Source organism: Stegostoma tigrinum, chromosome 20 (genome assembly GCF_030684315.1).
Source record: "Stegostoma tigrinum isolate sSteTig4 chromosome 20, sSteTig4.hap1, whole genome shotgun sequence".
Taxonomy (NCBI): Eukaryota; Metazoa; Chordata; class Chondrichthyes; order Orectolobiformes; family Stegostomatidae; genus Stegostoma; species Stegostoma tigrinum.
In genome coordinates this window covers 36,569,771-36,596,908 of record NC_081373.1, presented here as the reverse complement: position 1 = coordinate 36,596,908, position 27,138 = coordinate 36,569,771, and the positions used below count along the sequence as shown (strand labels likewise).

Genomic DNA, 27,138 nt, shown 5'->3' with positions numbered 1-27,138 from the left:
GATTTATCCATTTTTAAACTCGCCAAAACCTTCAATACCTCCTCAATCTGTTCAAGAATCTCATGGTCCACCTTCCCACCTTTTAACCACAACATTCTTCTCCCAAGTGAAAAACTGTGACTCAAAGTATTGTTTGCAATTGGATGAGAATGAGATCAGGGCAGTTTGCAGAGATGATAGTTTGCAGATGACACAGGTTGGCAGGGTAGTTGACAGTGAGGAAGACAGTCTTCAGTCACACGAGGATATAAATGGATAGGTCAGACAGGCAAATTAGTATCAGATGGAATTTAACCCTGATAAGTAAATTGTATGCCAAACTCCAGGTTCAGACAACAAAATTACTATTTCTTTCAACCAAGAGGACTTTGAGCTCTACTGAAATTTATAATGATAAATAGGGGGATAATAATGCAGCTGTCATGTCCAAAACAAAAGCTTTAAAAGGGAAAGGAGCAGACTTAGGAATGAATGAACAAATAATCTTTTGTGACCTTCAGCATCAAACAGCTTGTACTGAAACTAAGCAAGGCTAAGTAGCCTGGTTAAACAAAGTAATAAAGATGGAACGAAATACAGAGAAATTGATGTTGGTTTGCTATAATCTACATTAACCATAATGACGGTGAAATCAACATAATGTGCCAAAAAGAGCAGTTGATGTATGTCACCACCAGGGTAATAACGCCAGCTGCCACTGCTGGAGAAAAAAAATATCAACAACTACACAACTGTGAACGCTTTGTGGCAGCTGTTATTCTCCAAACTATCCCCATTACCCTGTAAGAGGATTTATGGGTGAGCTACTATAAATGGGAGGACTGCAACAAACAATCAAACGGATTAGAAATGATAACATCAATCACTTCCATGATATTCCAGTTGAGATCTTCAAAGCTATTGGTCTTCTTTTATTCTATCCTGAGATCTATCATTACGAGTGAGGACAGCATTTGTTTCCTATTTTTAATTGTCTTGAGAACAGTTAAGCATCAAATATATGGATGTGGGTCAGGAGTCATGTGTAGACCAGACCAGGTAAAATGGCAAATTTATTTCCTGAAACAAAGGACATTATCAAACCAGGTGGGTTTCTTTTGTAAAAAACAAATCAATCAATAATCAAAAAAAAAAAATCAATAATAACTGCATGGTCACTAGTTTTCAATGTTCTTTCTCCATGCCCTCACCCCAAGCTTTGTCATCATATGGGCTGCTTTCATCACTGCCAAGCCATTTTCACTTACCGACTGTCCCATCAGCAACTTTTCTTACTCGTCAGGTTACCATTCCTGTGTTTGTCCAACGAATAATGTTCACTCTCTGGGCTCCATTTCCACCTATTATTCAATTCCTTCCCCTGACCATTTCCTCCTTCCTCACCTTTGGCATTTAGCATAAATACCATCTTTTCCTAGCTACAATCAGTCCTGAAGAAGGGTCAATGAGTTTAAAATATTAATTCTGCATTCTCTCCACAGATGCTGCATGATCTGCGGAGCTTTTCCAGCAATTTCTGCTTTTGTAAATATCCCTGATGTCTCAAGTACAGACACAGTCCATTTACAAATATAGCAAGACCTGGCAATAATCCAGGCTTAGACTGCAAATGCTTTATGATGATCCAACTTCAACAGTCTTGAATGGAGATCTGAAACAGACTCCTTCAAAATCCAGATCATGATCAAGAAAAGCTCTGTGAAAGCCCCCATACTAATGGCTAGTAGCTCAAAGTCAAGTAAGACATTTGCTCAATGTTCCTTCCATTGAATCAGAAGGATAGGCTGGAGACATTATTGACAGGACATTGTACATTATTTGTTGCTGAATCATAGCCCAAGTCTTGATGCAACACCAAAATGCTCTATATACAAGGACATTTGTTGAATTGGGAAATCTTTGTTGTCAAACACTCACTGCCATATGTCAAAGAAAAGACTCAAATAGCAGTTTGAGGAAGGGTCACTGGAGCCGAAACATTAACTCTGTTTTCTCCTCCACAGATGCTGCCAGACCTGCTGAGCTTTGCCAGCAACTTTGTATTTGTTCCTGACTTACAGCATCCACAGTTCTTCTAGTTTTTTTTTCAAATAGCAGCTGATTGGGTCTTGGATCTCCTTGTTATGGCGGACCTTTCATGGGAGTGGTTTCCAGCAAATGAAAGTGGTCAACATAAATAGAAAGTAGAAAATTTGGCTGATAATTAGATTGATATTAAGTTTTTGTTTAGCAGTTCAAAAACAGTCTCAGTTCCTCGTACACAGGATTGAAGAGATCAAACTGTGTCAGTTCTAATTACTACCCAGATGGAAAACTCTTCAACCTCAGTTGTCTCTGTGCCAAAGTCAACTGAATACCATAGTTAAAAATGACCTCCAGTTTGCTGATGACTGCAGTATCATTGTTTGTTCTGCATCAGATTTGCAAGCCACTCTTTAAAGACATACCTTCTCTCTTTGAACCATGGCAGAATTGACATTAATGACAAGGTGGAGCTTGTTACCAATCATTTACAACAAATAACACCTAGTCCATCAAGTTGCACTTTGAGTCACACTTTGAGCTGCAATGTCTTAATGATGAAGCAGACAGCAGGAGCATTGCCAATGATATTGAAAAGCTGACTGTTACCATGGAACACAGATTCTGACATGGCACAAATATTTACCTTTAATCTTTAAAGGCATAGCTACTGTGTGGGCTAACATTGCATCTAGTTGTAGCGTTGGGCTTAAAAACTATATCTTCAAACCAGACCATTAAGGGTTAATTGGACAATCAATTGAAGCAAAGTGGAAAACGCCATGTAAATGGGCCTAATATTTTAAAAAAGCACGTTTTGGTTGGTAGTTAACTGCATGACCTTGATTGTCTGTGGAAATCATTTTTAAAATATTTAACACAGGAGGTTAGAGATGCTTCCAACTTATTTTCTGCATAACGGAATGTTTGGAAAATTATTGAAAGGACTATGAAATGATGATACAGCATGTACCCAGAATATGATTAATGTCAGGGACTCTGTTCCACTTGTTGGGCTTTCTCAATCAGACTGGGTTCTTCAGATTGAGGACTTGAAATTTGAGTCAGAGCTCCAAGTGTCAGCAGTCCAGTGTCCCCAGCATGAAGACAAGTCAGTGAGACCCATTAGCTTGCGTATTTATAAAGTAGTTCAAGTAACTAGATTCGCTCATTAGTTCATGTACACATGAATTAGATTATTTGCTATGAATCGAAATGCAAGTCTTCTTGTAATCATATTGTTCAAACCTTAACCTGTTAGATGATTTCAGACTAACAATTATTTTAGATGTATTGCATATTAGTGTGCCAAGTGTTCTTGATTTTATATTGTCACGGAGACATACAACACAGAAACGGACCCTTGTCCAATTTGACCATGCTGACCAAGTTTCCCAAATAAAAGCAGTCCCATTTGCCTGCATTTGGCACAAATCCCTCAAAAACATAGTTTTAATTCAGGAAATATAGAAACCAATTTGTGCAGAACAAAGTAGCTAGAATCACTTTCCACGTTGCACAAGATGCCGATAAAAGGGGCATTGTTCACAGTGAGAAAGAGGAAGCTATTCCAGAAGATGGAATCCCCTAAAAGCAGGCTGGGATCAACATCCTAACAAATCAAGCAACTAGTGCAGTAGCCGGGGCTTTAAAGTAATAGTAGGAGAGACAGCTCAGCAAGGATACACAGTGAAGGTTGTAGAATTGTGATCTAAGTAAAATCAAGCAAATTAGTCAAGGGTGGGGGTCACAGAGTTTAATAATGGCAGTACGATTGTGGTGTTTAAAGCTATATGAATAAAGGATAGTAATGTTAAAATTAGTGGTGCCAAATCTGACTGTACAAGGTGTTGTAATGATAATAGACAATAGACAATAGACAATAGGTGCAGGAGTAGGCCATTCAGCCCTTTGAGCCAGCACCACCATTCATTATGATCATGGCTGACCATCCACAATCAGTATCCTGTTCCTGCCTTATCCCCATAACCCTCGATTCCACTATCTTTAAGAGCTCTATCTATCTCTTTCTTGAAACTATCCAGAGACTTGGCCTCCACTGCCTTCTGGGGCAGAGCATTCCATATATCCACCACTCTCTGGGTGAAGAATTTTCTCCTCAACTCTATTCTAAATGGCCTACCTCTTATTTTTAAACTGTGTCCTCTGGTTCTGTGCTCACCCATCAGCGGAAATATGCCTCCTGCCTCCAGAGTGTCTAACCTTTAATTATCTTCTACATCTCAATCAAATCCCCTCTCGTCCTCCTAAACTCAAGTGTATACAAGCCCAGTTGCTCCAATCTTTCAACATATGATGGTCCCGCCATTCCAGAATTGACCTCGTGAACCTACGCTGCACTCCCTCAATAGCCAGAATGTCCTTCCTCGAATTTGGAGACCAAAACTGCACACAATTCTCCAGGTGCAGTCTCACCAGGGGCCTGTACAGCTGCAGAAGGACCTCTTTACTCCTATATTCAATTCCTCTTGTTATGAAGGCCAGCACGCCATTAACTTTCTTCACTGCCTGCTGTACCTGCATGCTTGCTTTCATTGACTGATGTACAAGAACACCCAGATCTCGTGGTACTTCCCCTTTACCTAACTTGACTCCATTGAGATAGTAATCTGCCTTCCTGTTCTTGCCACCAAAGTGAATAACCTCACATTTATCCACATTAAACTGTATCTGCCATGCATCCGTCCACTCACCTAGCCTGTCCAAGTCACCCTGTATTCTCATAACATCCTCCTCACATTTCACCCTGCCACCCAGCTTTGTGTCATCAGCAAATTTGCTAATATTACTTTTAATGCCTTCATCAATATCATTAATATATATTGTAAATAGCTGCGGTCCCAGCACTGAACCTTGTGGAAACCCACTCGTCACTGCCTGCCAATCTGAAAGGGACCCATTTATCACTACTCTTTGCTTCCCGTCAGCCAGCCAATTTTCAATCCAAGCCAGTATTTTGCCCCCAATACCATGTGCCCTAATTTTGCTCACTAACCTCCTATGTGGGACTTTATCAAAGGCTTTCTGAAAGTCCAGGTATACAACATCCACTGGTTCTCTCTTGTCCATCTTCATAGTTAAATCCTCAAAAAATTCCATAAGATTAGTCAAGCACGATTTCCCCTTCGTAAATCCATGCTGACTCTGACCTATCCTGTTACTGCGATCCAAATGATTCGTAATTTCATCTTTTATAATTGACTCCAGCATCTTTCCCACCACTGATGTCAGGCTAACCGATCTATAATTCCCTGTTTTCTCTCTCCCTCCTTTCTTGAAAAGTGAGACAACATTTGCCACCGTCCAATCCGCAGGAACTGATTCTGAATCTATAGAACATTAGAAAATAATTACAACGCATCCACGATTTCTAGAGCCACCTCCTCAAGTACCCTGGAATGCAAACCGTCAGGTCCCGGGGACTTATTAGCCTTCAGACCTAACAATCTATCCAACACCATTTCCTGCCTAATATAAATTCCCTTCAGTTCATCCATTACCCCAAGTCCTTCAGCCACTCTAACATCTGGGAGATTGCTTGTGTCTTCCCTCATGAAGATAGATCCAAAGTACCTATTCAACTATTCTGCCATTTCCTTGTTCCCCATAATAAATTCACCCATTTCTGCCTTCAAGGGCCCAATTTTAGTCATAACCATTTTTTTTCTTTTCACATACCTAAAAAAGATTTTACTATCCTCCTTTATATTTTTGGCCAGTTTGCCTTTGTACCTCATTTTTTCTCCACGTATTGCCTTTTTAGTTATCCTCTGTTACTCTTTAAAATCTTTCCAGTCCTCTGGCTTCCCGCTCATCTTTGCTATGTTATACTTCTTTTTTATCTTTATACAGTCCTTAACTTCCCTCGTCAGCCACAGCTGCCCCTGCCTCCCCTTAGGATCTTTCTTCCTCTTTGGAATGAACTGATCCGGCACCTTCTGCATTATATCCAGAAATACCTTCCATTGTTGTTCCACTGCCATCCCTGATAGCGTATTGAACCATTGAACATTGGCCAGCTCCTCCCTCATAGCTCCATAGTTCCCTTTGTTCAACTGCAATACTAACACTTCCGATTCTCCGTTCTGCCTCTCAAATTGCAGGTTTAAACTTATCATGTTATGGTCACCACCTCCTAATGGCTCCTTTACTTTGAGGTCCCTGATCAAATCCGGTTCGTTGCATAACACCAGATCCAGAATTGCCTTCTCCCTGGTAGCCTTCAGTACCAGCTGTTCCAAGAATCCATCTCGGAGGCACTCTACAAACTCCCTTTCTTGGGGTCCAGTACCATCCTGCTTCTCCCAGTCTACTTCCAAGAGAGTCAACCTGTTCTCGAGAGGTACTTCCCCCAGGGTCTCTTGTACTTGAATATTACAACTGTAGTAATACCTTTGCGACAGGCCAATTTCAACTCTTGATTCAACTTACACCCTACATCCAGACTACTGTTTGAAGGCCTGTAGATAACTCCCATTATAGCCTTTCTACACTTAGAATTCCTCAGCTCTATCCATACTGACTCTACATCTCCTGATTCTATGTCCCCCCTCACAAGGGACTGAATATCATTCCGCATCAACAGGGCCACCTCACCCCCTCTGCCCGACAGTCTGTCCTTTCGATAGCACGTATAGCCTTGAATATTCATTTCCCAGGCCCTGTCCACTTGAAGCCACTTCTCAGTTATCCGCACAACATCATACTTGCCAACTTCCAACTGAGCCTCAAACTCATCCACCTTATTTCTTATGCTTCGTGCATTCATATATAATATTTTTAATTTGTTACTCCCCTCACCGTTCCTATCAATCCCTATTTCACCTGACCATTCTGTACGAACCCTTCTTGAGTTTTCTGCTTGGTTGATTCTGTTGTCTTTCTTAGTTTAAACACACCGGTGATGCAGTGGCAAACCTGCCTGCCAGAATGCTGGTCCCCCCACCTATTGAGGTGCAACCCGTCCCTCTTGTATAATTTATCCTCACCACAAAACATACCCCAGTGATCCAAGAATTTAAATCCTTGCTTTCTGCACCAGTTCCTCAGCCACATGTTCAAATCCATTATCTTCCTGTTCCTGCCCTCTCCAGCCCGAGGAACTGGAAGGAAACAGGAGACGACCACCCTGGAAGTCCTGCTTTTTAGCCTTCTTCCGAGTTCTATGGAGTCCGGCTGCAGAATGTCCCTCTTTTCTTCCCGACATCATTTGTGCCGACATGCACCACCACCTCTGGCTCTTCACCTTCACCCTTGAGGATTCTCTGCATTCTTTCGGTGACGTCCTGGATCCTGGCAACACACCATCCTCAAATCCCGCCTGTTGCCACAGAAGCCCCTTTCAGTCCCTCTCACTGTGGAGTGCCCTATTACCATAGCTCTACATGATGTCTGCCTCCTTGCCTCTGCCTCGACGCCAATTTTCGATTGGCAGACCTGTCCGCCTCTTGGACTGGCAGTGTCGTCTGTCTCGACAGTTTCCAAGAGAGTCAACCCGTTCACAAGAGGTGCTTCTCCCGGAGTTTCTTGTACTTGAATCATCTCTTCCTTCCTCATCGTCATCTCCCTTCTCTCTTCTGGTATCCCTAGTGTAATGACCTCGCTCAAGTTCCTGTCCATAAAATTCTCATTCTCTCGGATGAGCCTGAGGTCATCTAGCTCTTCCTTTAGTGCTGCAACATGCTCCTTCAGAAGCTGAATCTGTACACACTTGCCACAGCTACAGGAGCCAGAGGCATCATCAGTGTCCCTGACCTCCCACATCATGCACGATGCACACTGAATCAGCTTGGCAGTCATGTCTGCACCGTCTTCACCAGTGGCGTAATCGCCTCACTCAGCCTCTTCACCAACACTCCAGAGCCAAAGACGCGCACTTCTCACACCATACATTTCCCTCAACCCCCCTTTTATCTTGCTGCGAGTCTGTGGACTCTTAATTAGGTTAGAGGAGGAGGGCGGGAGGGAGGCCCTCCCATGTAGGACCTGGGGCCTCGAACACGCCTACTTAAATAGCACTCACCAAACTTCCCAACTGCCTCTGTGCTGCGACCTCACTTCTACCCAGCTCCTGCCGCTCTCTGCTGCAAAAACGACCACTGGCTTTGAGGTAAGTACTTAAATAGCACTCACCAACCTTCCCGACTGCCTCTGTGCTGCGACTTCACTTCCACCCGGATCCCACCGCTCTTTGCTGCAAAAAGGACTGCTGGCTTCGAGGTAAGTACTTAATTAGCACTCACCAACCTTCCCAACTGCCTCTGCGCTATGACCTCACTTCCACCCGGCTGATATGCAGTAAACGCTGGGCATCTGCGAGTTCACAACTTGTGAATTTGTCTATCCACGCCAAAAGTAAATAGCAACAAAATTCAACATCCACGGGCAAACTCATGTATCTGGGATTTTTAATCTATTTTTACGGGGCTCCACACTGTCAAATTTCGTCATACACAGGATTTCTCAGAATCGGAACCCTCGCACATATGGAGGAATGACTGCAGATGAAATAACAGCAGAAATAAGTAATCGGGTTACAATCCAGCAACTTTGGCTGAGATGTAGTTGCAAGATAGGCTTTCCAAGTATCAAAACTGTCACCAACAGAAAAACAAGTGAAGCAAGACTATGTGTCTCACCACACGCTGGAAGGCTGTGGAAAAAGTTGGAGGCAATCATTGTGGCTTGACAGATCACTAAAATCTGACCACCTACCCTCAAGACCATGTTGACAATGGCAACACCACAAAGTCCCCATGTTAAACAAAGTTGTGTCTAGGCTTCTCTGTTTTTTGCTAACAAGTAAATTCAAAAGTGTCAAGAACAGTACTAGAATTCTTCATTGTATACAAAGAGCCAAACAAAGCATTTGATTCAATAAATGATGAAACTTTGTTGATTGTTCGTTAAAGATTTGTATGTCCAAGTAATTTCACTGTAATCCAAAACTGCTTCATGATGATATAACTGTAGCTTTTAGTTGTAAAAATGTACTTTATTTATAAAAAATCTTCACGTAAAACATTTCTGTACCGTCTTTGCATATCAAGAAGAATAAACATTGGAATTTGACGTTCCTTGTGTTTGCAAAAACCAAAGGCATTTCTTACTCACGCAGGGCACTATTTACATGCATTGAGGCAATGAAAGGGTCTATTAATTATGATTCTTAAAGGCAAAGAACAGAGAACCTCAGTTGGAGAATAAACTAACTGTTGTAGCTGCAAATAACCTTACCAAAGACTTTGCCTTCTCATGTACACAGCAGTATACTTGCACATTGGTGTGGTTGTTAATATTTGTGGTGGGAGATTTCTGTGTACTTACATAGTTCTGAGTGAATAGATTGGCCAACTCCGAATCCCTGCTGGGAAGGCAGCAACCTGTCAAGCCAGATTAGAACTGGGTTTGGTAGAGAGCTTTCAATGTTGTTTGCATCCAGAGGAACAAACCTTTTTTACATCATTCTGTGGATTTATACATGCAGTGTTCCTAATAGCAGTTTCCAGGCCATGTCCCGGCCACCTAGTGAGCAGCCTGGACCAATATAAGATGAGATGAATTTGAGACATGGAATCAGTATTCATGAACTCTACAGCAAATATTTTCTGCTGTAAAATGGGTCCTTTGTGACCAAACTGCTAGGCTATGTTGTTTGGCTGATGGGAGACATTTGGCAACCTAAAAGACATTAATGAATGAAATGTTTTTTTTCCTGAAAATTAAGATTTTTATTGAATTCAAATTCCACCATCTGCCGTGAACTTCGTTATGAAACCAGGTCTCCAAAATATTACTCACTCTCTTTATTACTGGTGTAACAATAATACTATTGGGCTATGAGCTTCCCCCATTGTCATCACACATTCATAAAACCCACATCAAAATGCAGCATTGAGCAATACTAATCAAGATATAAACAAGGTAGCGAGACAAAATTAGTTTTGGCTTTGCGATCCAAAATCAGTTTTCAAGGGCATGAACATTGTGTTCATGTTGAATGCTGGGGATGGGCTACCGAAACAAATGACAGAATAAGTAAGAGAAAACTGGATGTTTTTTTTCCACGTTACCTATAACATATAACATATGTACATGTTATACATCTGGACTTCTGAAAGGAATGTGATAAGGTGCTGTGCAAAAGGTTAATCCACAAGGTTGGATCATATGGGATGGGGTAATTTATTAGTTTGGATAGGTGGCTGACTGATGACAGAAAACAGAAAGTCAGCATAAATGAGTTTTTTCCTGGATTGCAAGAAGTAACAAGTGGGGTGCCATGCCATTTAGTCCTTGGACCTCAGCTATTTACAATCTACATTAATGATTTGGAAAGAGGGAGAGAAGGCTCTATCACCAAATTTGCAGATGACACAAAAGTAGGTGGGACATTAAATTGCAATGAGGAAATAAGAACCATACAAATGGATATAGATAGGTTAGGAGAGTGGGCCAAAATGTGGTGATGGAATTTAATGCAGGTAAGCGTGAGATTATGTATTTTGGTTGGAAAAATGGGAAGGCGACATATTATCTAAATGGGGAGAGATTTCAGCATGCTTCAGTGCAGTGGGATCTGGGTGTCCTCGTTCATGAGTCACAGAAAACTAGCATGCAGGTACAGCAGATAATAAAGAAAGAGAATGGAATGTTGGCTTTTATAGCTAAAGTAATAGAATATAAAGGTAAGGAAGTATTGTTGCAACTATATAAGGCATTGGTGAGACTATGCCTGGAGTATTGTGCACAGTTTAGATCCCTTTAATTGAGGAAAAATGTAGTGGCATTGGAAGCATTGGAGAAGAGGTTCACTAGATTGATCCCAGAGATGAGGGCTTTGTTGGTTGAAGAGAGATTGAACAGTTTAGGCCTACACTGTCTGGAATTTAGAAGTATGAGGGGAGATCAAATTGAAGTATTCATGGTGATAAAAGTTATAGATAAAATTGACATAGTGCACATGCTTCCTCTTGTGGGGAATTCTAGGATGAGGGGTCATAGTATTAGGATAAGGGGTAGCAAACTTAAAACACAGTTGAGGAGAAACTACTTCTCCCAAAGGGTTGAGCATCTGTGGAATTGGCTATCCCAAATTGCGGTGGATGCTGGGACAGTGAATAAATTTAAGGAAAAGTTATATTTTTAGTTGATAATCGGTTGAAGAATTACAGGGAGAAGGCAGGAAAATGGGAGTGAGGACCATATAAGCCATGATTGAATGGTGGAGCAGACTTCGATGGGCCAAATGGCCTAATACTGCCCCGATATCTTCTGTCCCTACTATTAGCTGACTTTCTGATTTTATCCTGCCATTTAGTTTGAACACTCAAATAGATGATATATAGGTGCAAGGGAAAATAATATTTCAATCTTGCATTTTATACTCAACGTTAGGTACTGAGTCAGGATATCACAATGAAGCATAGGACGTGACTGTAACTTTATTCAATGGTTTTCTCAATGTAACATCATACTAATTTCTCTTTATGAATTGAAGTGTTTCAAGTATTGTGCAGTTTCCCTTGTGAAAACGGTTCCAATGCATTTGGGTCTGGATTATGGAGCATTTCATTGTGTATATGGAGTGCTTGCACGTAATAAGACGAGCTTTATTTTGTTTGTTTAAATGCCTTGCAAGGACAGTGGTATGTTCATTGCTATAAGTTACAAACAACTGATTTCAAAATCAGAATGCAGTCAGAATCAAGTATTTCCTGATATTCAATTCAGCCTATTAAGTTTCCATTGCAGTGTGAGAGAGCTATAATGTTGGCCTAATGGCAGGAATTTTAACCTGACAGCATGAGTGAGTTGACAGCAGGTCAAAACAGCTGAAACTTTCAGCATGCTTGGGAGCAGCAGGAACTCACTGCCATTTTAATCTGAGCCTATTCTTCAGCAGATGGGAAATCCTGTGGGACAGAATTGTCTGCCATTTAAATATACTAACTAACTCAGAATTCTGATTTCAATTGTTATGTGTACAGGTTTCCCAGGCTCATGGGACTCACCTGGGATAACAAGGCAGAGAATAACAGAACTTAACAGGGTTGGGAGATTGATAGGCAAAAAAGGCTTTGAATATAGAAAAATGCTTCCTTGCTTCAGTGGGAGGCTATTGCTAACAAAACCTATTCTGAGAGTGGGCAGTCACTGCTTTGGGGGTGATTTCAAGGACTTTCAAGGTCATTATTGCTCCCTTGGAGTATTTTGCCTTTGATGAGCACTTCCCAGTTGTCAGTCTTCACAGTAGAATGGGAGCCTGTAAGAACAACACTGAAGCAGTACTCTCCACAACCAGCAGCCACTGTTCAGAACATAAGCATTGTAGGAGGCGATTATCACAATGCAGGGTACATAGGCAAAGGATAATCCTCTTGGCCATTACTGAGCACAAGTACATCAGGAAGGTTGCTGACATGTGCAACCTTCTGAAGAAGACTACCTTCCAAGGATCAGGTGATAGTGGTCACCCCAGTCACCAAACATAATGGACCAGTCCAAACCTCCTCAAATTACATTAAGAAGGTAGCCCAGACCTTAACCTTTTCTTATTTTAAATGTAAGTGTAAGGCCTTGCAGCCCAGATGCAAGTTGGTTGGTGAAACTACTCAACTTTAAGTAAACACACACTTTATTCTTACACTACTGTTAAAATACAGACATTATAAAAATAAAAGAAAGGAATTGGCTCAACTCTATTGAAATGTTTAGCAAAATTATATATGCGTAGTAACTACTACTAATTAATTATTCTAATATAGTGACATCCCATCAACACACACTTGGCAAAGGCAAATTCAGTAAAATAGATTGCTTCACAGGCAATTCTAACAGCAGGAACAAAACCCCAGCTTTTAGCTGTAACAGAAAGAGGAATAAGAACTTCCACAACAAGTTCAAAATCTCAGCAACTGCTACTGAAGGTTAAAACTAAAAAAAAGACCCTGGTTCTGTGGGAGTTTGACTCGACCCTTCAGGCTGCTTACATTGCTCCAATTTTTAAAAAATGGCCTCACGACCTGTTTACTTTATTGGCTTGGCAGCAGACTGATTGTCTTCTCTGTATCAACATACCTTCACAAAAAGAAAGGACAAAAGAAACCGGTTAGAGTCATAATATCATCACAAAATAAACAAAGAGCAGGTCAGAGGCTAGGAATACCACCAAGTAACTCTCCTCCTGACTCCCCAAAGACTGTCCACAATCTACAAGGCAGGAGTATGATGCAATAGGTGCAGCTCTAACAACACTCAAAAAACTCGAAGTCAACCAAGACAAAGCAGCCTGCTTCAGTGGCACAATATTCACGAGCATACACTCCCCACCACTGATGTTCAGTAGCAGCAATGTGCACTATCTACAAGACGCACTGCAGAAATTCATCAAAGATCCTTAGACAGCACTTTCCAAATCCACAACCACTTCCATCTAGAAGGACAAGGGCAGCAGATATATGGGAACACCACCTCCAAGCCACTCACAATCCCAACTTAGAAATATATCTCTGATCTTTCAGTGTGACCAGGTCAAAATCCTGGAAATTCCACCCTAAGGACATTCTGGGTCAACTTACAGCATGTGGACTACAGCAGTGCAAGAAGGAAACTCACCACCACTTTTTCAAGGGGAACTAGGGACAGGTAACAAATGCTGGCCAGTCAGCAACGCCCAAATCCCACAAGTGAATATAAAAAAGATTACATACAGAAAGTTGAAAGTTCACGTCCCAATCCAACTTCATGAGCACGCAATCCAGGTTGACACTTCTGTGTATTACCAAGGATGTGCTGCACTGAATAACAGAAATGGTTTCGCATGCAACAGTTATCCCTAAGTCAGTATTATGAAAACACATTATCTGGTTACCTATCTCATTGCTGTTTGTAAGACAGTGCTTGATGTAAATCATGAAACAAGTGTGACATTAGCAATGCAGTGCTTTGGGACATCCTGGATCCTGAAAGATGTTATAAAAACACAAGTTCATTTTTAATTTTAAAAAAATCCTTAAGGCAGTCCTAAATATCTCAATTAACGCAGCTGCAAACTCTCCAGCATAAAATGATGAGATTGAGCTGATTACAAGAACAAAACATCCCCAAAAGTATTTATCGGATGCATAATTTGTGCTAGGAATTAATCAAAGCTGGAAGCATGCTATCCACCATATTGGGCAGTAATTCTCTCAGCTCTCATTGTCGCACAGAAGGAGAACATATGGCCCCGGTCAGCTCAATCGTAATTACCCAAACCCTCCTAATCACCATCCATGGGTGCACCATCCACTGCAACAGAGTGGGCATAAAGTCAATTATACTCTGGTAATGCCAGAAACTGTCCACAACTTGCCATCACATTGAAATGTAGGCTGCATACCTCCATATAGGGTGTGCCTCAAGTTTGCCAGTTCTAGAGCAGGGGAACCTTCTTCAATCTAATTTCTTGGGATTTAGGCAAGATGGGCATGGCTATACCAATATACTAGTAATCTAGAGACCAAGCCTAATCCTCTGGGGACAAAAGATTCAAGTTACTCTATGGCAGTTGCTGGAATTTAAGTTATATAATTCTAATTAATTTGAAAGATCTGGAGTTGAAAACTGGTATCAATACAATGATAGCATTAAACTATCATTGATTGTTGTAAAAACCTATCTGGTTCACTCATGTTTAAGAATGAAATTGGTCACCCTTGCCTGGTCGAGCCTACATGTGCTTTTAGACACACAGGAAAGCAGTTGACTTTCAACTGCTCAAAGGACAATTAAAGATGAGGAACAAGTGGTGACCTTGCTAGCAATGCTGATTCCCACGAACAAACAAAATATATCTGGCAGAGAGAGCTAAACAATCGTCACTTCATCACTTTTATTGCTTACCAAATTATATGGATAAATCATTCATGCTCTGTTAAGTGCAGTGCAGTGTCCCAAAGTTTAGCTGGAACAGTTTCTCCATATAATTTAACAGCATTCCATCAGGTGCAATTTGCTTTAACTGTATTTCATTACTTTAAAAAATATTGTATTTACCACGATGAGCACTCGGAAATGCATCAATTTTCTTCTTTGGGTGGATAATTTCACAAAAAGGGCATTTGTAAACCAAAGTAAACATAAGTAGCATGGAAATAAACACAAAGCAGTATGAATGCTGGAAATCAGAAACAAAATCAGGAGACTAAAGAGGCTTGGCACCATCTGTGGAGAGAAAGCAGTGTCAATGTTTCACATCCAGTGACTCTTCTTCAGAACAGAGTAGTACGGTGGCTGAGTGGTTAATACTGCTGCCTCACAACACCAGAGACCTGGTTTCCACTCCACCCTCAGGCGACTGTCTGTGTGGATTTTGCACATTTTCCCTGTGTCTGCTTGGGTTTCCTGTAGGTGCTCCGGTTTTCTCTCACAGTCAAAAGATGTGCAGGGTAGGTGGATTGGCTATGCTAAATTGCCCATAGTGTTCAGGGATATGTAGATTAGGTGGGTTAGCCATGGGAAATCCAGGGTTCCAGGGATAGGGTAGATGGGTGAGTTTGTGTAGAATGATTTTTGGGGAGTTGGTATGGACTTGTGGGACCTGTCCCCACACTATAGGAAATCTATGAGTAAGAGTATCTAGACCCAAAACATTAGCTCTGCTTCCTTGCCACAGATGTTGCCTGACCTGCTGAGTTTTTCCAGCTACTTCTGATTTTATTAAACACAAGCAGCTTTCTCTCAATTCATTACAGAAGACTATCTCCTGAATCAGTATGAGAATTTGCATTTCCTATACAATTCACTCAAAAGTCTCAGAATGAGTATGCTAAGTTGACGTAAATTAATATTGAATTATGGAAGAATGTCCCGTTGAGCACCAACAGTCATCAAATATTGAGCTCAGAATGGAAAATGCACATATTAAACAAAAACAAAATGTCTCACCATCAATGTAAACTGAATTCACGACAGTTGCTCAATGAAAATAGAATATAGTACACCGTCAGAACACTCCCATTGCACATGGTACATGCTTAAATTCTAAATTTCATGCGAGTTTTCTCTTCATTTGATTAAATATTTAGTGGGAGTGCTTTATTTTATACAATCATTATTCATTTGACAAAATGCTCTATAACTGAATTGGCAGCTCTTGTGGTGTAGTGGTGGTGTTCTGACTTCTGAACTAGGATGGCTGGGGTAAAGTCCCACCTGTTGCGATGGGTAATACCATCTCCTAACAGGTAGATAGAAAATATTTATAACAGCATTGAATAATGAACAAAGGTGAATTTATCAAGTTTTACAAACAGATTTGTAGGGCTGAGATACTTCTGCCAATCAGAAGCTGAAAGGGTACAACATAATCTGATGAGAGAGCATGCCTATCTGTTTTTCTAGAAAAGATCTGTAAGAGAGGTAAACACGTTCTTTTCTTTTGTGTACACTATTTTGCAGTTAGAATATATTTTATTGAGAAAGAAGAACCCCTAAAGCCTATAGATTTGTCAAGTGTAACAAAACCCATAATGTTGTTTTGTTGTTGCTCCAAGCACAAATTGTTCATGCAATAGTATGGGATATTTTTATGTGAACATTTCAGGCACAAAATTAAATCATTATTTTCCTGAACACTGTACAGTTGAACTTAATTCATGCATATTATCACATACAAGAGGAAACATGATGATACATTCTAATTCGTTTCCATGCAGTCCAGAGTCTGAAATGCCCCAAATATTTAAAAAAATCTAAATTGTAGGAAGCAGCAATTAGATCATTAACCATCTTCAACCAGCTTCTTAAACTTAATCTTCATCATGAATATAGTATTTGTCAGCTCAGGTCTCCGAGAGCTAAATCTGCTGTGTAGCTTTGCATTAGATTTCCTGAGGATGTAATACAGAGGCAAATGATTGATTTATTGATTTTGTTTTACAAATATTGCGTATACTTGCATTATAATGACATGCAGAATGTCATTAAAGCAAGCATAACATCTTGGAATGCTTTGATTACAACCGTATAATCTATTAAGGATTCATTTCTGATCATCCTGCAGTGATTAATCACTAGTTTTAAACTTACAGTGAGGATATCATCATATATCAAGGGGGCATCATATGTCCTACAGCACTACAATAGAAAATGTTCCATCTATGTACACCTTCTCTCTATATGCCTTTAATTCCTATTGTTCCTGTAAGTTTTGTCAAACATTCATAACAACTTTATGCACCATAAATTCTGATTTCTATATTTATAATAGTAGCTACCCTGGTCAACATGCTATACAGTAATTACTCTATCCTTCCTGACATGATAGCACCATAGTTATGTTTCTGACAGCTCCTCAGCTGAAAATGGATAGAAACTCAAATCCTTAACATGCGTTAAATTTCCTATTAATCCATAAATAATAATGTAAAATCAGAACATATACTGTTAAAGACAGAATGCATGGCACTAAAATGGGGCTGAAATACATCAGTATGCTCTGATTCAATGATCTATTGGTTTTTGATCCAAACCTGTGAAGGTTACATTTATCCACGACCAGTAATATGTAATGGCATGGAAAATCAATTGTTCTAAATGAAACATTTGGTTTCATAAGGAGAGCCAAATATCATCAATCTGGTATCTTTCCAGAGGCCATACTAACAAAACGAGCACAAGAGGAGAAAATAGTGTTCTGTATTTTGGGGCCAGCTGAAATAAAGCCATTAGTACTTGGCATCACTGATATTCAGGGTGATTGTTATTCTTGTCTCATATATTCCTTCTAACTCTCATCTTAATCTCTTCCAGCTGTGTAGCATCATATCAAACTCAGTTGCTGTTATTGTGGGCCTTTTGCTATACACCTCAACTCTTTCTCCCCCACCCAGAATTCACTTTCTGATTTAAACCTTCTAGGTTCCAAGGTACTGATACTTGATCAGCCACAACAGCTCCAGGAGGAAGAGAGATAGAGAGAGCTGCACCAGGTTTCTAAGGAAGATGTACTGCCACTTGTTTCAACACATGCTGCCACTGAGACTACTCCAGAGTTTGCATGTACACCTGGTAAATCACCAGGCCTGAGTGGGCTGCAGGCAGACCATTAGAAAGGAGAGCACACCAGAAACCAAGAACATACATGTATTGCAAGTGACTCAGAAGAGGGCTGAAACAGGGGAGAAAGCTGATGACGATGCTCAGCAAGATTCTTGAAGCATTTGCTGGTGTGCTAACCAACCTCTTGTCACTAAAATGAAACAAAGAACTGCAGATGCTAAAGACTTGGAAGACAGGGAAATCACTGAACTCAAAGCATTAACTCTGTTTCTCTCACAACAGATGCTGCCAGACATGCTGAGTTCCTCCAGCAATTTCTGTTTTTGTCTCAGTGTCTTGACCTTATCAAGAAGCATGGAGGATTCTAGATGCAACACATCATGGAGACTGTCCAAATCTTGGAGACCACTATGGAGGTGATGGCTAACTCCTTCAGGCCACATACGGGCCTCCCATAAAATAGCCAATATCTCAGTGTATTAGAAGTTTAAAAGGTGGTCAGGCGATCTACACTTGCTGTCATGCAAGTTCACACTGCTATCATTATGTTTGCATCAACCATATGCAAAGAGTGTATTCTTTGTTCCCAAGCAGCTACACATTGTTTGTTCTTAGAGGTGCAAGCGTAATGGACTGCCTGACTGCCTTAACATGAAGAAAATGTGGCTTCTGTCAGAATAGCAGACAATCACCAGTATAAAATACTCTGCATCAGAAATAACGGGAACTGCAGATGCTGGAGAATCCAAGATAACAAAGTGTGAAGCTGGATGAACACAGCAGGCCAAGCAGCATCTCAGGAGCACAAAAGCTGACGTTTCAGGCCTAGACCCTTCATCACCTCTCTGATGAAGAGTCTAGGCCCGAAACGTCAGCTTTTGCGCTCCTGAGATGCTGCTTGGCCTGCTGTGTTCATCCAGCTTCACACTTTGTTATCTAAAATACTCTGCATATTGGTTTTGGTTCCTATACTTCTCCCTATTGGCGGAAATGAGAAGGAGAGGGATGGAGAAGGCTACAGGATCACATCTGGGCAGACATTTACAGTCTGCATTACAGGAATCCAGATGTCTTGCCAAAGCCACACACTCTCATTCTGTTTCTTTCTGTTGGAAAAAATGAAAGATTCATTTCTCCTGGTGCAGCAGACCTCCATCACCCACTGAATGGATAGGTGGACAGTGTGCTGCGAGATGTTAGATATGTTGATCATCCCCGTCTGAAGAGATCCAAATGCATAGAAGTTAAATATCACATTGGCCTCTATGGCTACTGGCCCTGATGCAAGGTTGTGGCGAATGTTTACAGTGATACTGCAGCTCTGTGGCTACCCTGATCTTTGCTGAACTTGTGTCATCTCTGTTTCTCTTGGATTAGATGGAGATAAGTGTATTCTGAAAAACCATTGGTCGATATGTGTAGAGGCTTCAACATCCTGTCATTCTCTCAACATTCCCCTCTCTGCTTCAGCCTCTCTAATTCCCAATCTTATTGCAGACCTAGAGATACAGCTGCATCAGAGTCGGGTGACCGAATTCTCTGATCTCCTTGAATGCATTCAGCAGCTCACAAGAAAGGCTCCAATGACAAGTCACAGGCAGCTCTTCCAAAACCTTTGCCAGAGCAGAGCTACGCCAAAACAAGCTCACCTGCAAGTTAATGGCAAACCTTTAAATAACACCAGTCAGGGGTCGATCATGCTATTGAATGCCTGTTTGGGGATGAGTGATTAACACAAACATTCAGCACACAAGCACAGACCAATTTTCTGAAGTGTGAATGGAATCAGCTGGAACAGCTGACTGATCTCATGATGGGATCGGTTATTAAGCTTCCAGGGGAGAAGTGGCACTTGTGTATGAGTTCCTATCACAGCATGTGGAGTCTGTGCTGAAAGTGGTTGGAAGCATGTCATTTTGGGTTTCTGTCATGACACCACCACCAGCAGCACTACAAAGTACAATTTCCCACGATGAGATTTTTAAATCTTTAAGAGTGGATTGGATCTTTTTCAATAGAATTTAGTGTAGGATTAGTAGGAATATTAGCATTTCTTGATTAACTTTGTTAAGTTGTAATCACACAAAGTATTTTCCTTAATTAATCTAATATTTTATTCTTCTGTTTAACTGTAGCCAGGTCTTAGTAATGTAACATCATGTGAATCAGCTCAAACTTATATGCAAAGAAATGCACCATGTGATTATGAGCAGAGTGAAGACAAAACCCTAATGTTTCAGGGTTACAGCTGCAAGGCCGATCGAGATAGTTAAGAACTGCTGATGCTGGAGTCAGAGATAACACAGTGTGGAGCTGGAGGAACACAACAGGCCAGGCAGCATTCAAGGAGCAGGAAAGTTGACGTTTCAGGTTGGGACCCTTAAAACATCAGCTTTCCTGCTATGAACCACTATCTTTAATGGCTGAACCATCAAAAGTGAGGGTTGTTTCTCAAGAGCTGGCAGATGCAGCTGACAACTGAATCATCTCCTGGTTGAAATGAAGTAGGCCTGTTACAAAATAAAACAAGGCTTTTTTGGATGTTGAATAATGTATAATGTCTAATCTATGTATCCATTTTTGCTTTTCCATATTTTTTCCTTCAATTGTCCTAAATCTCAGACAGTAGTTTGTTCTGTCAACCTGAACTTTTTCTGCAAGTTCGGGGGAGTATCCCTGACCACTTCTGTATGTTTATAACATTGTTCACTGGGGTCTAATGTCTTAGTTGTTGAACATAAAGACACATTCCGTTTATTGGAAGTGTAGGCTTGCCAATGCAAAATGACTTTTGCAGATATCACAAATATATAGTACAGGGAACGGGCATAATTTGTAGCATCTATCTAATCTTGTGGTTGGCAATGGAAATCCTCAAGATGGAGTTCATGTGCTCTCCAGCTATTGTGTGTGAAATGTTGGTGAGCGCATTAAATTCAGAAGATGCTTACTTGCCACTTACCCACCCACTCCTAACTCCTGCGCAATTTTGCTAATGGCTGGTGTCGATGACCTGTCCACTAGTGTGCCATTTACACCCTTAAGTAGGTAATTAATGCCAACTACTGGGCATCATCCCGCCTCTGCCTCAATTTCTATGCGTGGGCTGGGGGCAGGGATTACTCCATAATGAGCCCTGTGAGCCTGTCAAAGTTCACACCCAGCAAAGAAACAACATGCATGAGATTTGGAATTTAACAATGTAACATGCTGATGAGAATATTCTGGTGGTGTAGTAGATTCAGTTTACATTGATGGGAGGTCCGAATGTTGTAAAGTAGGTCAGCTCATTAGTTTGTGGTTTTGTACCACAAGAATTGAATTGACTCTGCTGATCTGCCGTGCCACTGTTGATCCTCTCCACTGAAGGTTGTTCTGTGTTGCTTCCAGTTTTTGGCTTTACCACCATCTGCATGGGTCTCTTGAGGTCAAGGGCTTTTTGTTTAACCACAATAAATCTAACAAAGACTCATCAGCAATTTCTAAAACAATTCTGTCTCTTATGAATTCTGATTTGGAGTCATCACAAGTGTATGCCTCCACTAATCTGCTGAGACTATTGATAAGGAACAACTAAGGATGGCCCTGGATGTTGGCCTCTTCTGTTAAATCTTGCTCTTTAACAAATATTAATAGTTTTGAAGTTGAACTAATTGTCAAAGGCTTTGATTACCTTTAATCATCAGTACAATATTCAATTATATTTCAAACTATCTAGCATATTATCTTCCTGAAAGCAAGATGTTAGTTCATTTAAGAAAACAATAACTACTTTCCTGATGGAAGAGGTAATTCATAGTTTAATTAAGGAATTTATGTTACCATGTTCTGTATATGGCATTTAGAAATAACATACCTGGGAGTGAGTTTGGATTCTTCTAGAAGTTTTCTAAATTCTTCTTTGGCCTGAAGAAGTTTGCTCTTTTTCTCCTTATATTCTTCTTTTATTCTTGCTTTGATAAACTGTTCAAAAATCTTTAATTTGAAAGGAATGTAACATGAGTTGCAAGCTAAAGGCCAGGCTCAATATTTTCCAATTCAATACAAGTCATCAACATTAATATGATAATTTATTATGTTACTAAAATAATCAATGATTAAATGTATACTAATTATAGAAAGCAATGTGAATTGAAACATGCCTTTTCATGAACTATAAAGATATTTTCATCGCTCTTGGAGTTGTTCTCAGCATATGTGTGTCATCTCTGATTGAATTATACATATTGTTAATTTTATCTAATACTGGCTTTCTCACTGATTTTAACCTCACAAAATACACCAGTTTCTGATGTATTTCATGTGAAATACTTTTTATTAAATATCAACAGAAAAGTCCACAATGTGCATATTAATGTGCTCCTGTAATGAAAGCAAAGCAGCAGCACAGAAAAAAGATGCTAACATCGCTATTTTAAACAAATGTGTTATCTGGAAACAGTTACCATATTATGGAAACTAAACCACTCTTGGCACTGACTACATAATTAATGGTTATTTTGCTTAGAATGTGGTTTGATATCCATTGAAGGCATTGATTTTGCAATCCAATACACCCTACCGTGTGCTACATGCATTCTGTTTAACTTAGTTTATTTGGACTTAGTCTATCAATAGGTGAATGACTGTGAAGATGAAACTCCATGAAAGACTTTGAATAGATTAATGGACTGCATGGATCTTCGTTGCTCACTGATTTCTTACACTCTTATCAATACAATAAAATTCAGAATAACTACTAAAACCAAAATATGATCAATTTGCAACAGCAAAAAGATAACACACAGAGTATCGAACTTTCTGAGAAATGTGGTCAATTTAGGTTGTCATGAGGAGCACACTGAAATAATAGGCTCACTCTTATGTGTATTTGGCTAAGTGCTGGTTGCACTGAGATTTTTGGAGCGATTATCAGTGTGGGTCCCTCTCTACATATCCAAGCAAATTCATCAGATGAACTATCAAGCCTGCTCCTGTAGTGTCCCTCTCATCCCATTCTATCCTCAGCCTACCATTCACTGTAGCTGGAACAATTCACATGGCTGGAACATCTCAAAATTGACTGGCATTCCTTGCAGTTGTGCCGTCTTTTTGTGCAACCAGATAAGCACTGTCAGTCTGGCTAAGTGAATGGCTCCTGACATTCACTCCAGAAATGGAAAAGAAAAGAGAAATTTGGCATCCTGCTTCGCCAACAGGTAGGTCCTGTTGAATGAGGTGGTGCTCTTCCCTTCTGCACTACCTATTCACTCGCTTGGGATACCACCTCACTTGTGGTAAAAAAGGCAAGTAATGCTATGAGCATCCAGGTAAGCTCATGGTGTGAGAAGATGTCATCAAGGTAACTGTGATAGTCGCTGGTTTGATAGTGGACAACACAGCTGCAGAAATACAAACAGTAAAGGCACAAAAAGGAAGGGAAGAGTCAGAAATGGACCAGGCGAAGGTGAGAGAAGGATGGAAATTGGAAGCCACACTGACAAACTCTTCCAGTCCTGATGAGAACAGGAAGCAGCACCAATGACAGCATTGATCAGTCAATGAAAGAGTTGTGGGTTGGGGTCTAAGTAGGAATGGAACAAGGAATAATCCATGCACTCCACAAAGAGACAGGGATCCATGCAGGTACTCATAGCCATATCTTTGATGCACCATGGAGCGTGCCTTGAGATTTTGTCCCTACTTGCCCTCACAAAGGTGATGATGAGCTGCCTTCTTAAACTGCTGCAGGTGATATGATGTTGGTAGACCCATTAGGAAGGGAATTTCTGGATTTTATTGCAGTCACATTGAAGAAATGGTGGAATATTTCCAAGTCAGATGTAGCTTGGATAGGAACTTGACGGTAGTGGTATCCTCACATATCTGCTGTCCGTGTCCTTCTAAATACTAGTGGTCGTGGATTTAGAAGGTGCTTTCTAAGGAACCTACTGAATTTCTGTTGGGCATCTTGGTAATAATACCCACTGATGATGCTGAGTATCGGTGGTGAAGGGAGTAGCTGTTTCTGGATATTGTGCCAATTGACTGGGCTGCTTTATCCTGGATAGCGTCAAGCTTGCAGCTGCGCCATCAGACAAGTGGGAAGTATTCCATTGCACTCCTGACTTGTGCCTTGTGGATGATGGACAGGCTTTGGGGAGTCAGGAGGGGAGTTACTCTTTGCAGAACGCCTAAACTCTGACCTATTCTTATTGCCAGAAGAATTTATCAATACTTATTGGTAAATCTAATGGATCTGTTCAGAGATGTTATTACACATCTCTGGGGCAGATGGCACTGAACTGGACCTGCTGACACAGAGGCAGGGACTCTACCACTACAATACAAGCGTACTTCGCCCAGTTCACTCACCGGTCATAGGTAACCCCAAAATGTTGACAGTAGGGAATTCAGTAATGGTGATGCCACTAAATTTCAAACACGATAGTTAGATTCTTTCCTGTTAGAGATGGTCATTGCCTGGCACTTGTGCAATGTGAATTTTAATTGGCACTTGACAGCCCAAACTTGGATACCTTCCAGATCTTGATCCATCATCCCGATCAGTAGTGGTGATGCCAAGCCATTCTTAAAGTCTCCCACTCACAGGTACATTCTGCATCAATACTTCCTCCATGTGGTGTTCAACATGGAGGAAGATTAATTCACCAGCTGAGAGGATGCAATACATGGTCATCAGGAGGAGGTTTCCTTGCCCATGGTTGTCTTGATGCCATGATAATTCATGGAGTCCAGAGTCAATGTTGAAGACTTCTAGCAACACTCCATCTTGAATGTGTACCACTGTGCTGGCACCTTTCCTTGCTCAGTCCTGCTGGTGGGACTGGACATAGCCATGGATGGAGGTGATGATGGTGACTGGTGCCTTGCCCGAAAGACAGCGTGAGTATAACATGTCAGGCTGTAGCTTGACAAATCTGTGAGACATCTCCCAGTTTTGGAACTAGACCTCAGATGTTAGTAAGAAGGACTTTGCATGGTTGCTAGGACTTTGTTTGCTGCTGTTGTTTCTGTTGCCCGTGTCAATAAAAGCCAGGTAGTCTATTAAGTTTTATTCTTATTTTTCCTTTCTGGAGGTATGATCCAACTGTATGATTTTCTGGGCCTTTTCAGAGGGCAGTGAAGAGCAGTGCATTTCTGTGGATATGGAATCACATGTAGGCCAGACCATGTTGGGAAGTAGTTTCCTTCTGTAAAAAGTATTTGTAACAAGGAATTTTTTATGGCAATCATGGTCATCATTTGAATTTTAATTCCAGTTTTTTCACTTAATTCAAATTCCAACATCTGGCACAATGGGTTTTAAACCTAGGTTCCCAGAATGGATGGATTTTTGGATTATTAAATCAAAAATTACTGGAAAAACTGAAGATTCTCAAGAAAGGTCCCTACACCTGAAACATTAACTATGTTTGTCTCTGTACAGGTGCAGCCAGACCTGCTGAGTTTTTCCAGCACTTTCTGCATTTGTTTCTGACTTCCAGCATCTGCAGTTCTTGTTTTCTTTCGATTATTAATCCAGTGACAATACCACTAGGTCATTGATTGGCCTGTTCCTTCTAATTTGTAGGTTATATTAAGCACGTTATTTCAGGTTTCTGTATACGTATAGGCCAGTCCATGAGATGGTCTTGTGATTCAGTGGTAGTGCCTCTACCTCTGAGCCAGGAGGCCCAGGTCCAAGCTCAGAGATATGTAATAACATTTATGAACATGCCAATTAGAAAATATCTACAAGCTAGGCCAAGAAAAGATAGCAGATGTCCCTCCCTTAAGAATAACAGTAAACTGGATTAGTTGTTACAATTATTCAGTTATTTCAGAGTCACCATAAATGATATGAGATTTGTATTCATTCTTATATATTAACTATTCAAATTCCTCACTGGGAACGTTGTAATTCAAACTCAAGTCTCCATATTATTCATCCAGGTAAAGGGAATACTATTTCAGAACACAACCTATATGGCGTTATACTCTCATACACACAAAAATGAGCTGAGAGCCTAATAGCAACCTCTGGGGAACACTACCATATATTTCCCGTCAGTTTGAAAAACAATATTTCAAATCTTGCATTGACCTAAACCTAGCACACAACAACAACACCCTCACTACTGTAATGTACAGCACTTCTTGTGCAAGGCTTCATCAATTGTCACCATCCCCCATATAAGCCCCATTTGTTCAATGTAATTATTTAAAATTGAACAATATTTGGAACCAGCTAATTCAGTGCAGCAATTACTCCCGATGATTTGGGAATTCAAAAGTTGCAATAAACAGATGTAAATAAAATATTAAGAACAGTGCAATTAGGAACGAGCATCTGGAAGGATTCTAATAAACTTTCAATAACATTCATCATTAATTAAAATAAAACAATCTATGTAATATCATCAGTTGAGAAGAATTGAATTTTAAAGGGATAGACCCTGATTTTACACAAGAAACAATAATAAAGCAATAATGTTCAGCTTTATTGTGGAATCAATCATACAGCAACATTTTGGTAAGCACATACACAGTTAAATGTGTAAATTCACAAGTTGATGATCCATTTTATCCTGCTCCTCCACAGGCTCTGAAAACAGTTCTTCAATGATAGATTCAAGATTCATGAAAGGGCATGAGGTTGCAACACTTAACTGCATATGTGAGTGAATTTTTAATGTCATAGTAAGTCATAATTATTGCTCATTAACCTTTCTCTGGCCATGAAAATTTAATTTTGACAAATGTGAAGTCACATCGCTTCAGAATTAATTAGTATTGGAGGAGGCAGGACTGATAAATTAAGCTGCATTTATTTCAATGCAAGAGGCCTAACAGGTAAGGCAGATGAACTCAAGGCCTGGTTGGGAAAATGGGACTGGGATATCATAGCAATTACAGTGTCATGGCTCAGGGATGGAAAGGACTGGCAGCTTAATGTTCCAGGGTACAGATGCTAGAGGAAGGATAGAAAGGGGAGCAAGAAGGGAGGGGGAGTGGTATTTTTGATTAGGGTAACATTAAGGCTGTGCTTAGGGAGAATATTCTTGGGAA

General features: G+C 40.5%; 1 protein-coding gene across 3 annotated transcripts in view; it reads right to left on the bottom strand.

Annotated features, from left to right (window-relative positions):
- Positions 1 to 27,138, bottom strand: part of tcerg1l (transcription elongation regulator 1 like) — a 624,439-nt gene that overhangs the window by 79,619 nt on the left and 517,682 nt on the right. For 2 of the 3 annotated variants that reach the window (XM_059653101.1, XM_059653102.1), the window contains exon 13: positions 21,944 to 22,062. In XM_059653101.1, the coding sequence (XP_059509084.1) occupies positions 21,944 to 22,062 (119 nt within the window). Of the gene's footprint in view, positions 1 to 8,175; positions 8,297 to 21,943; positions 22,063 to 27,138 lie in introns of those variants that run through there. The other variant, XR_009446975.1, reaches the window with a different exon arrangement.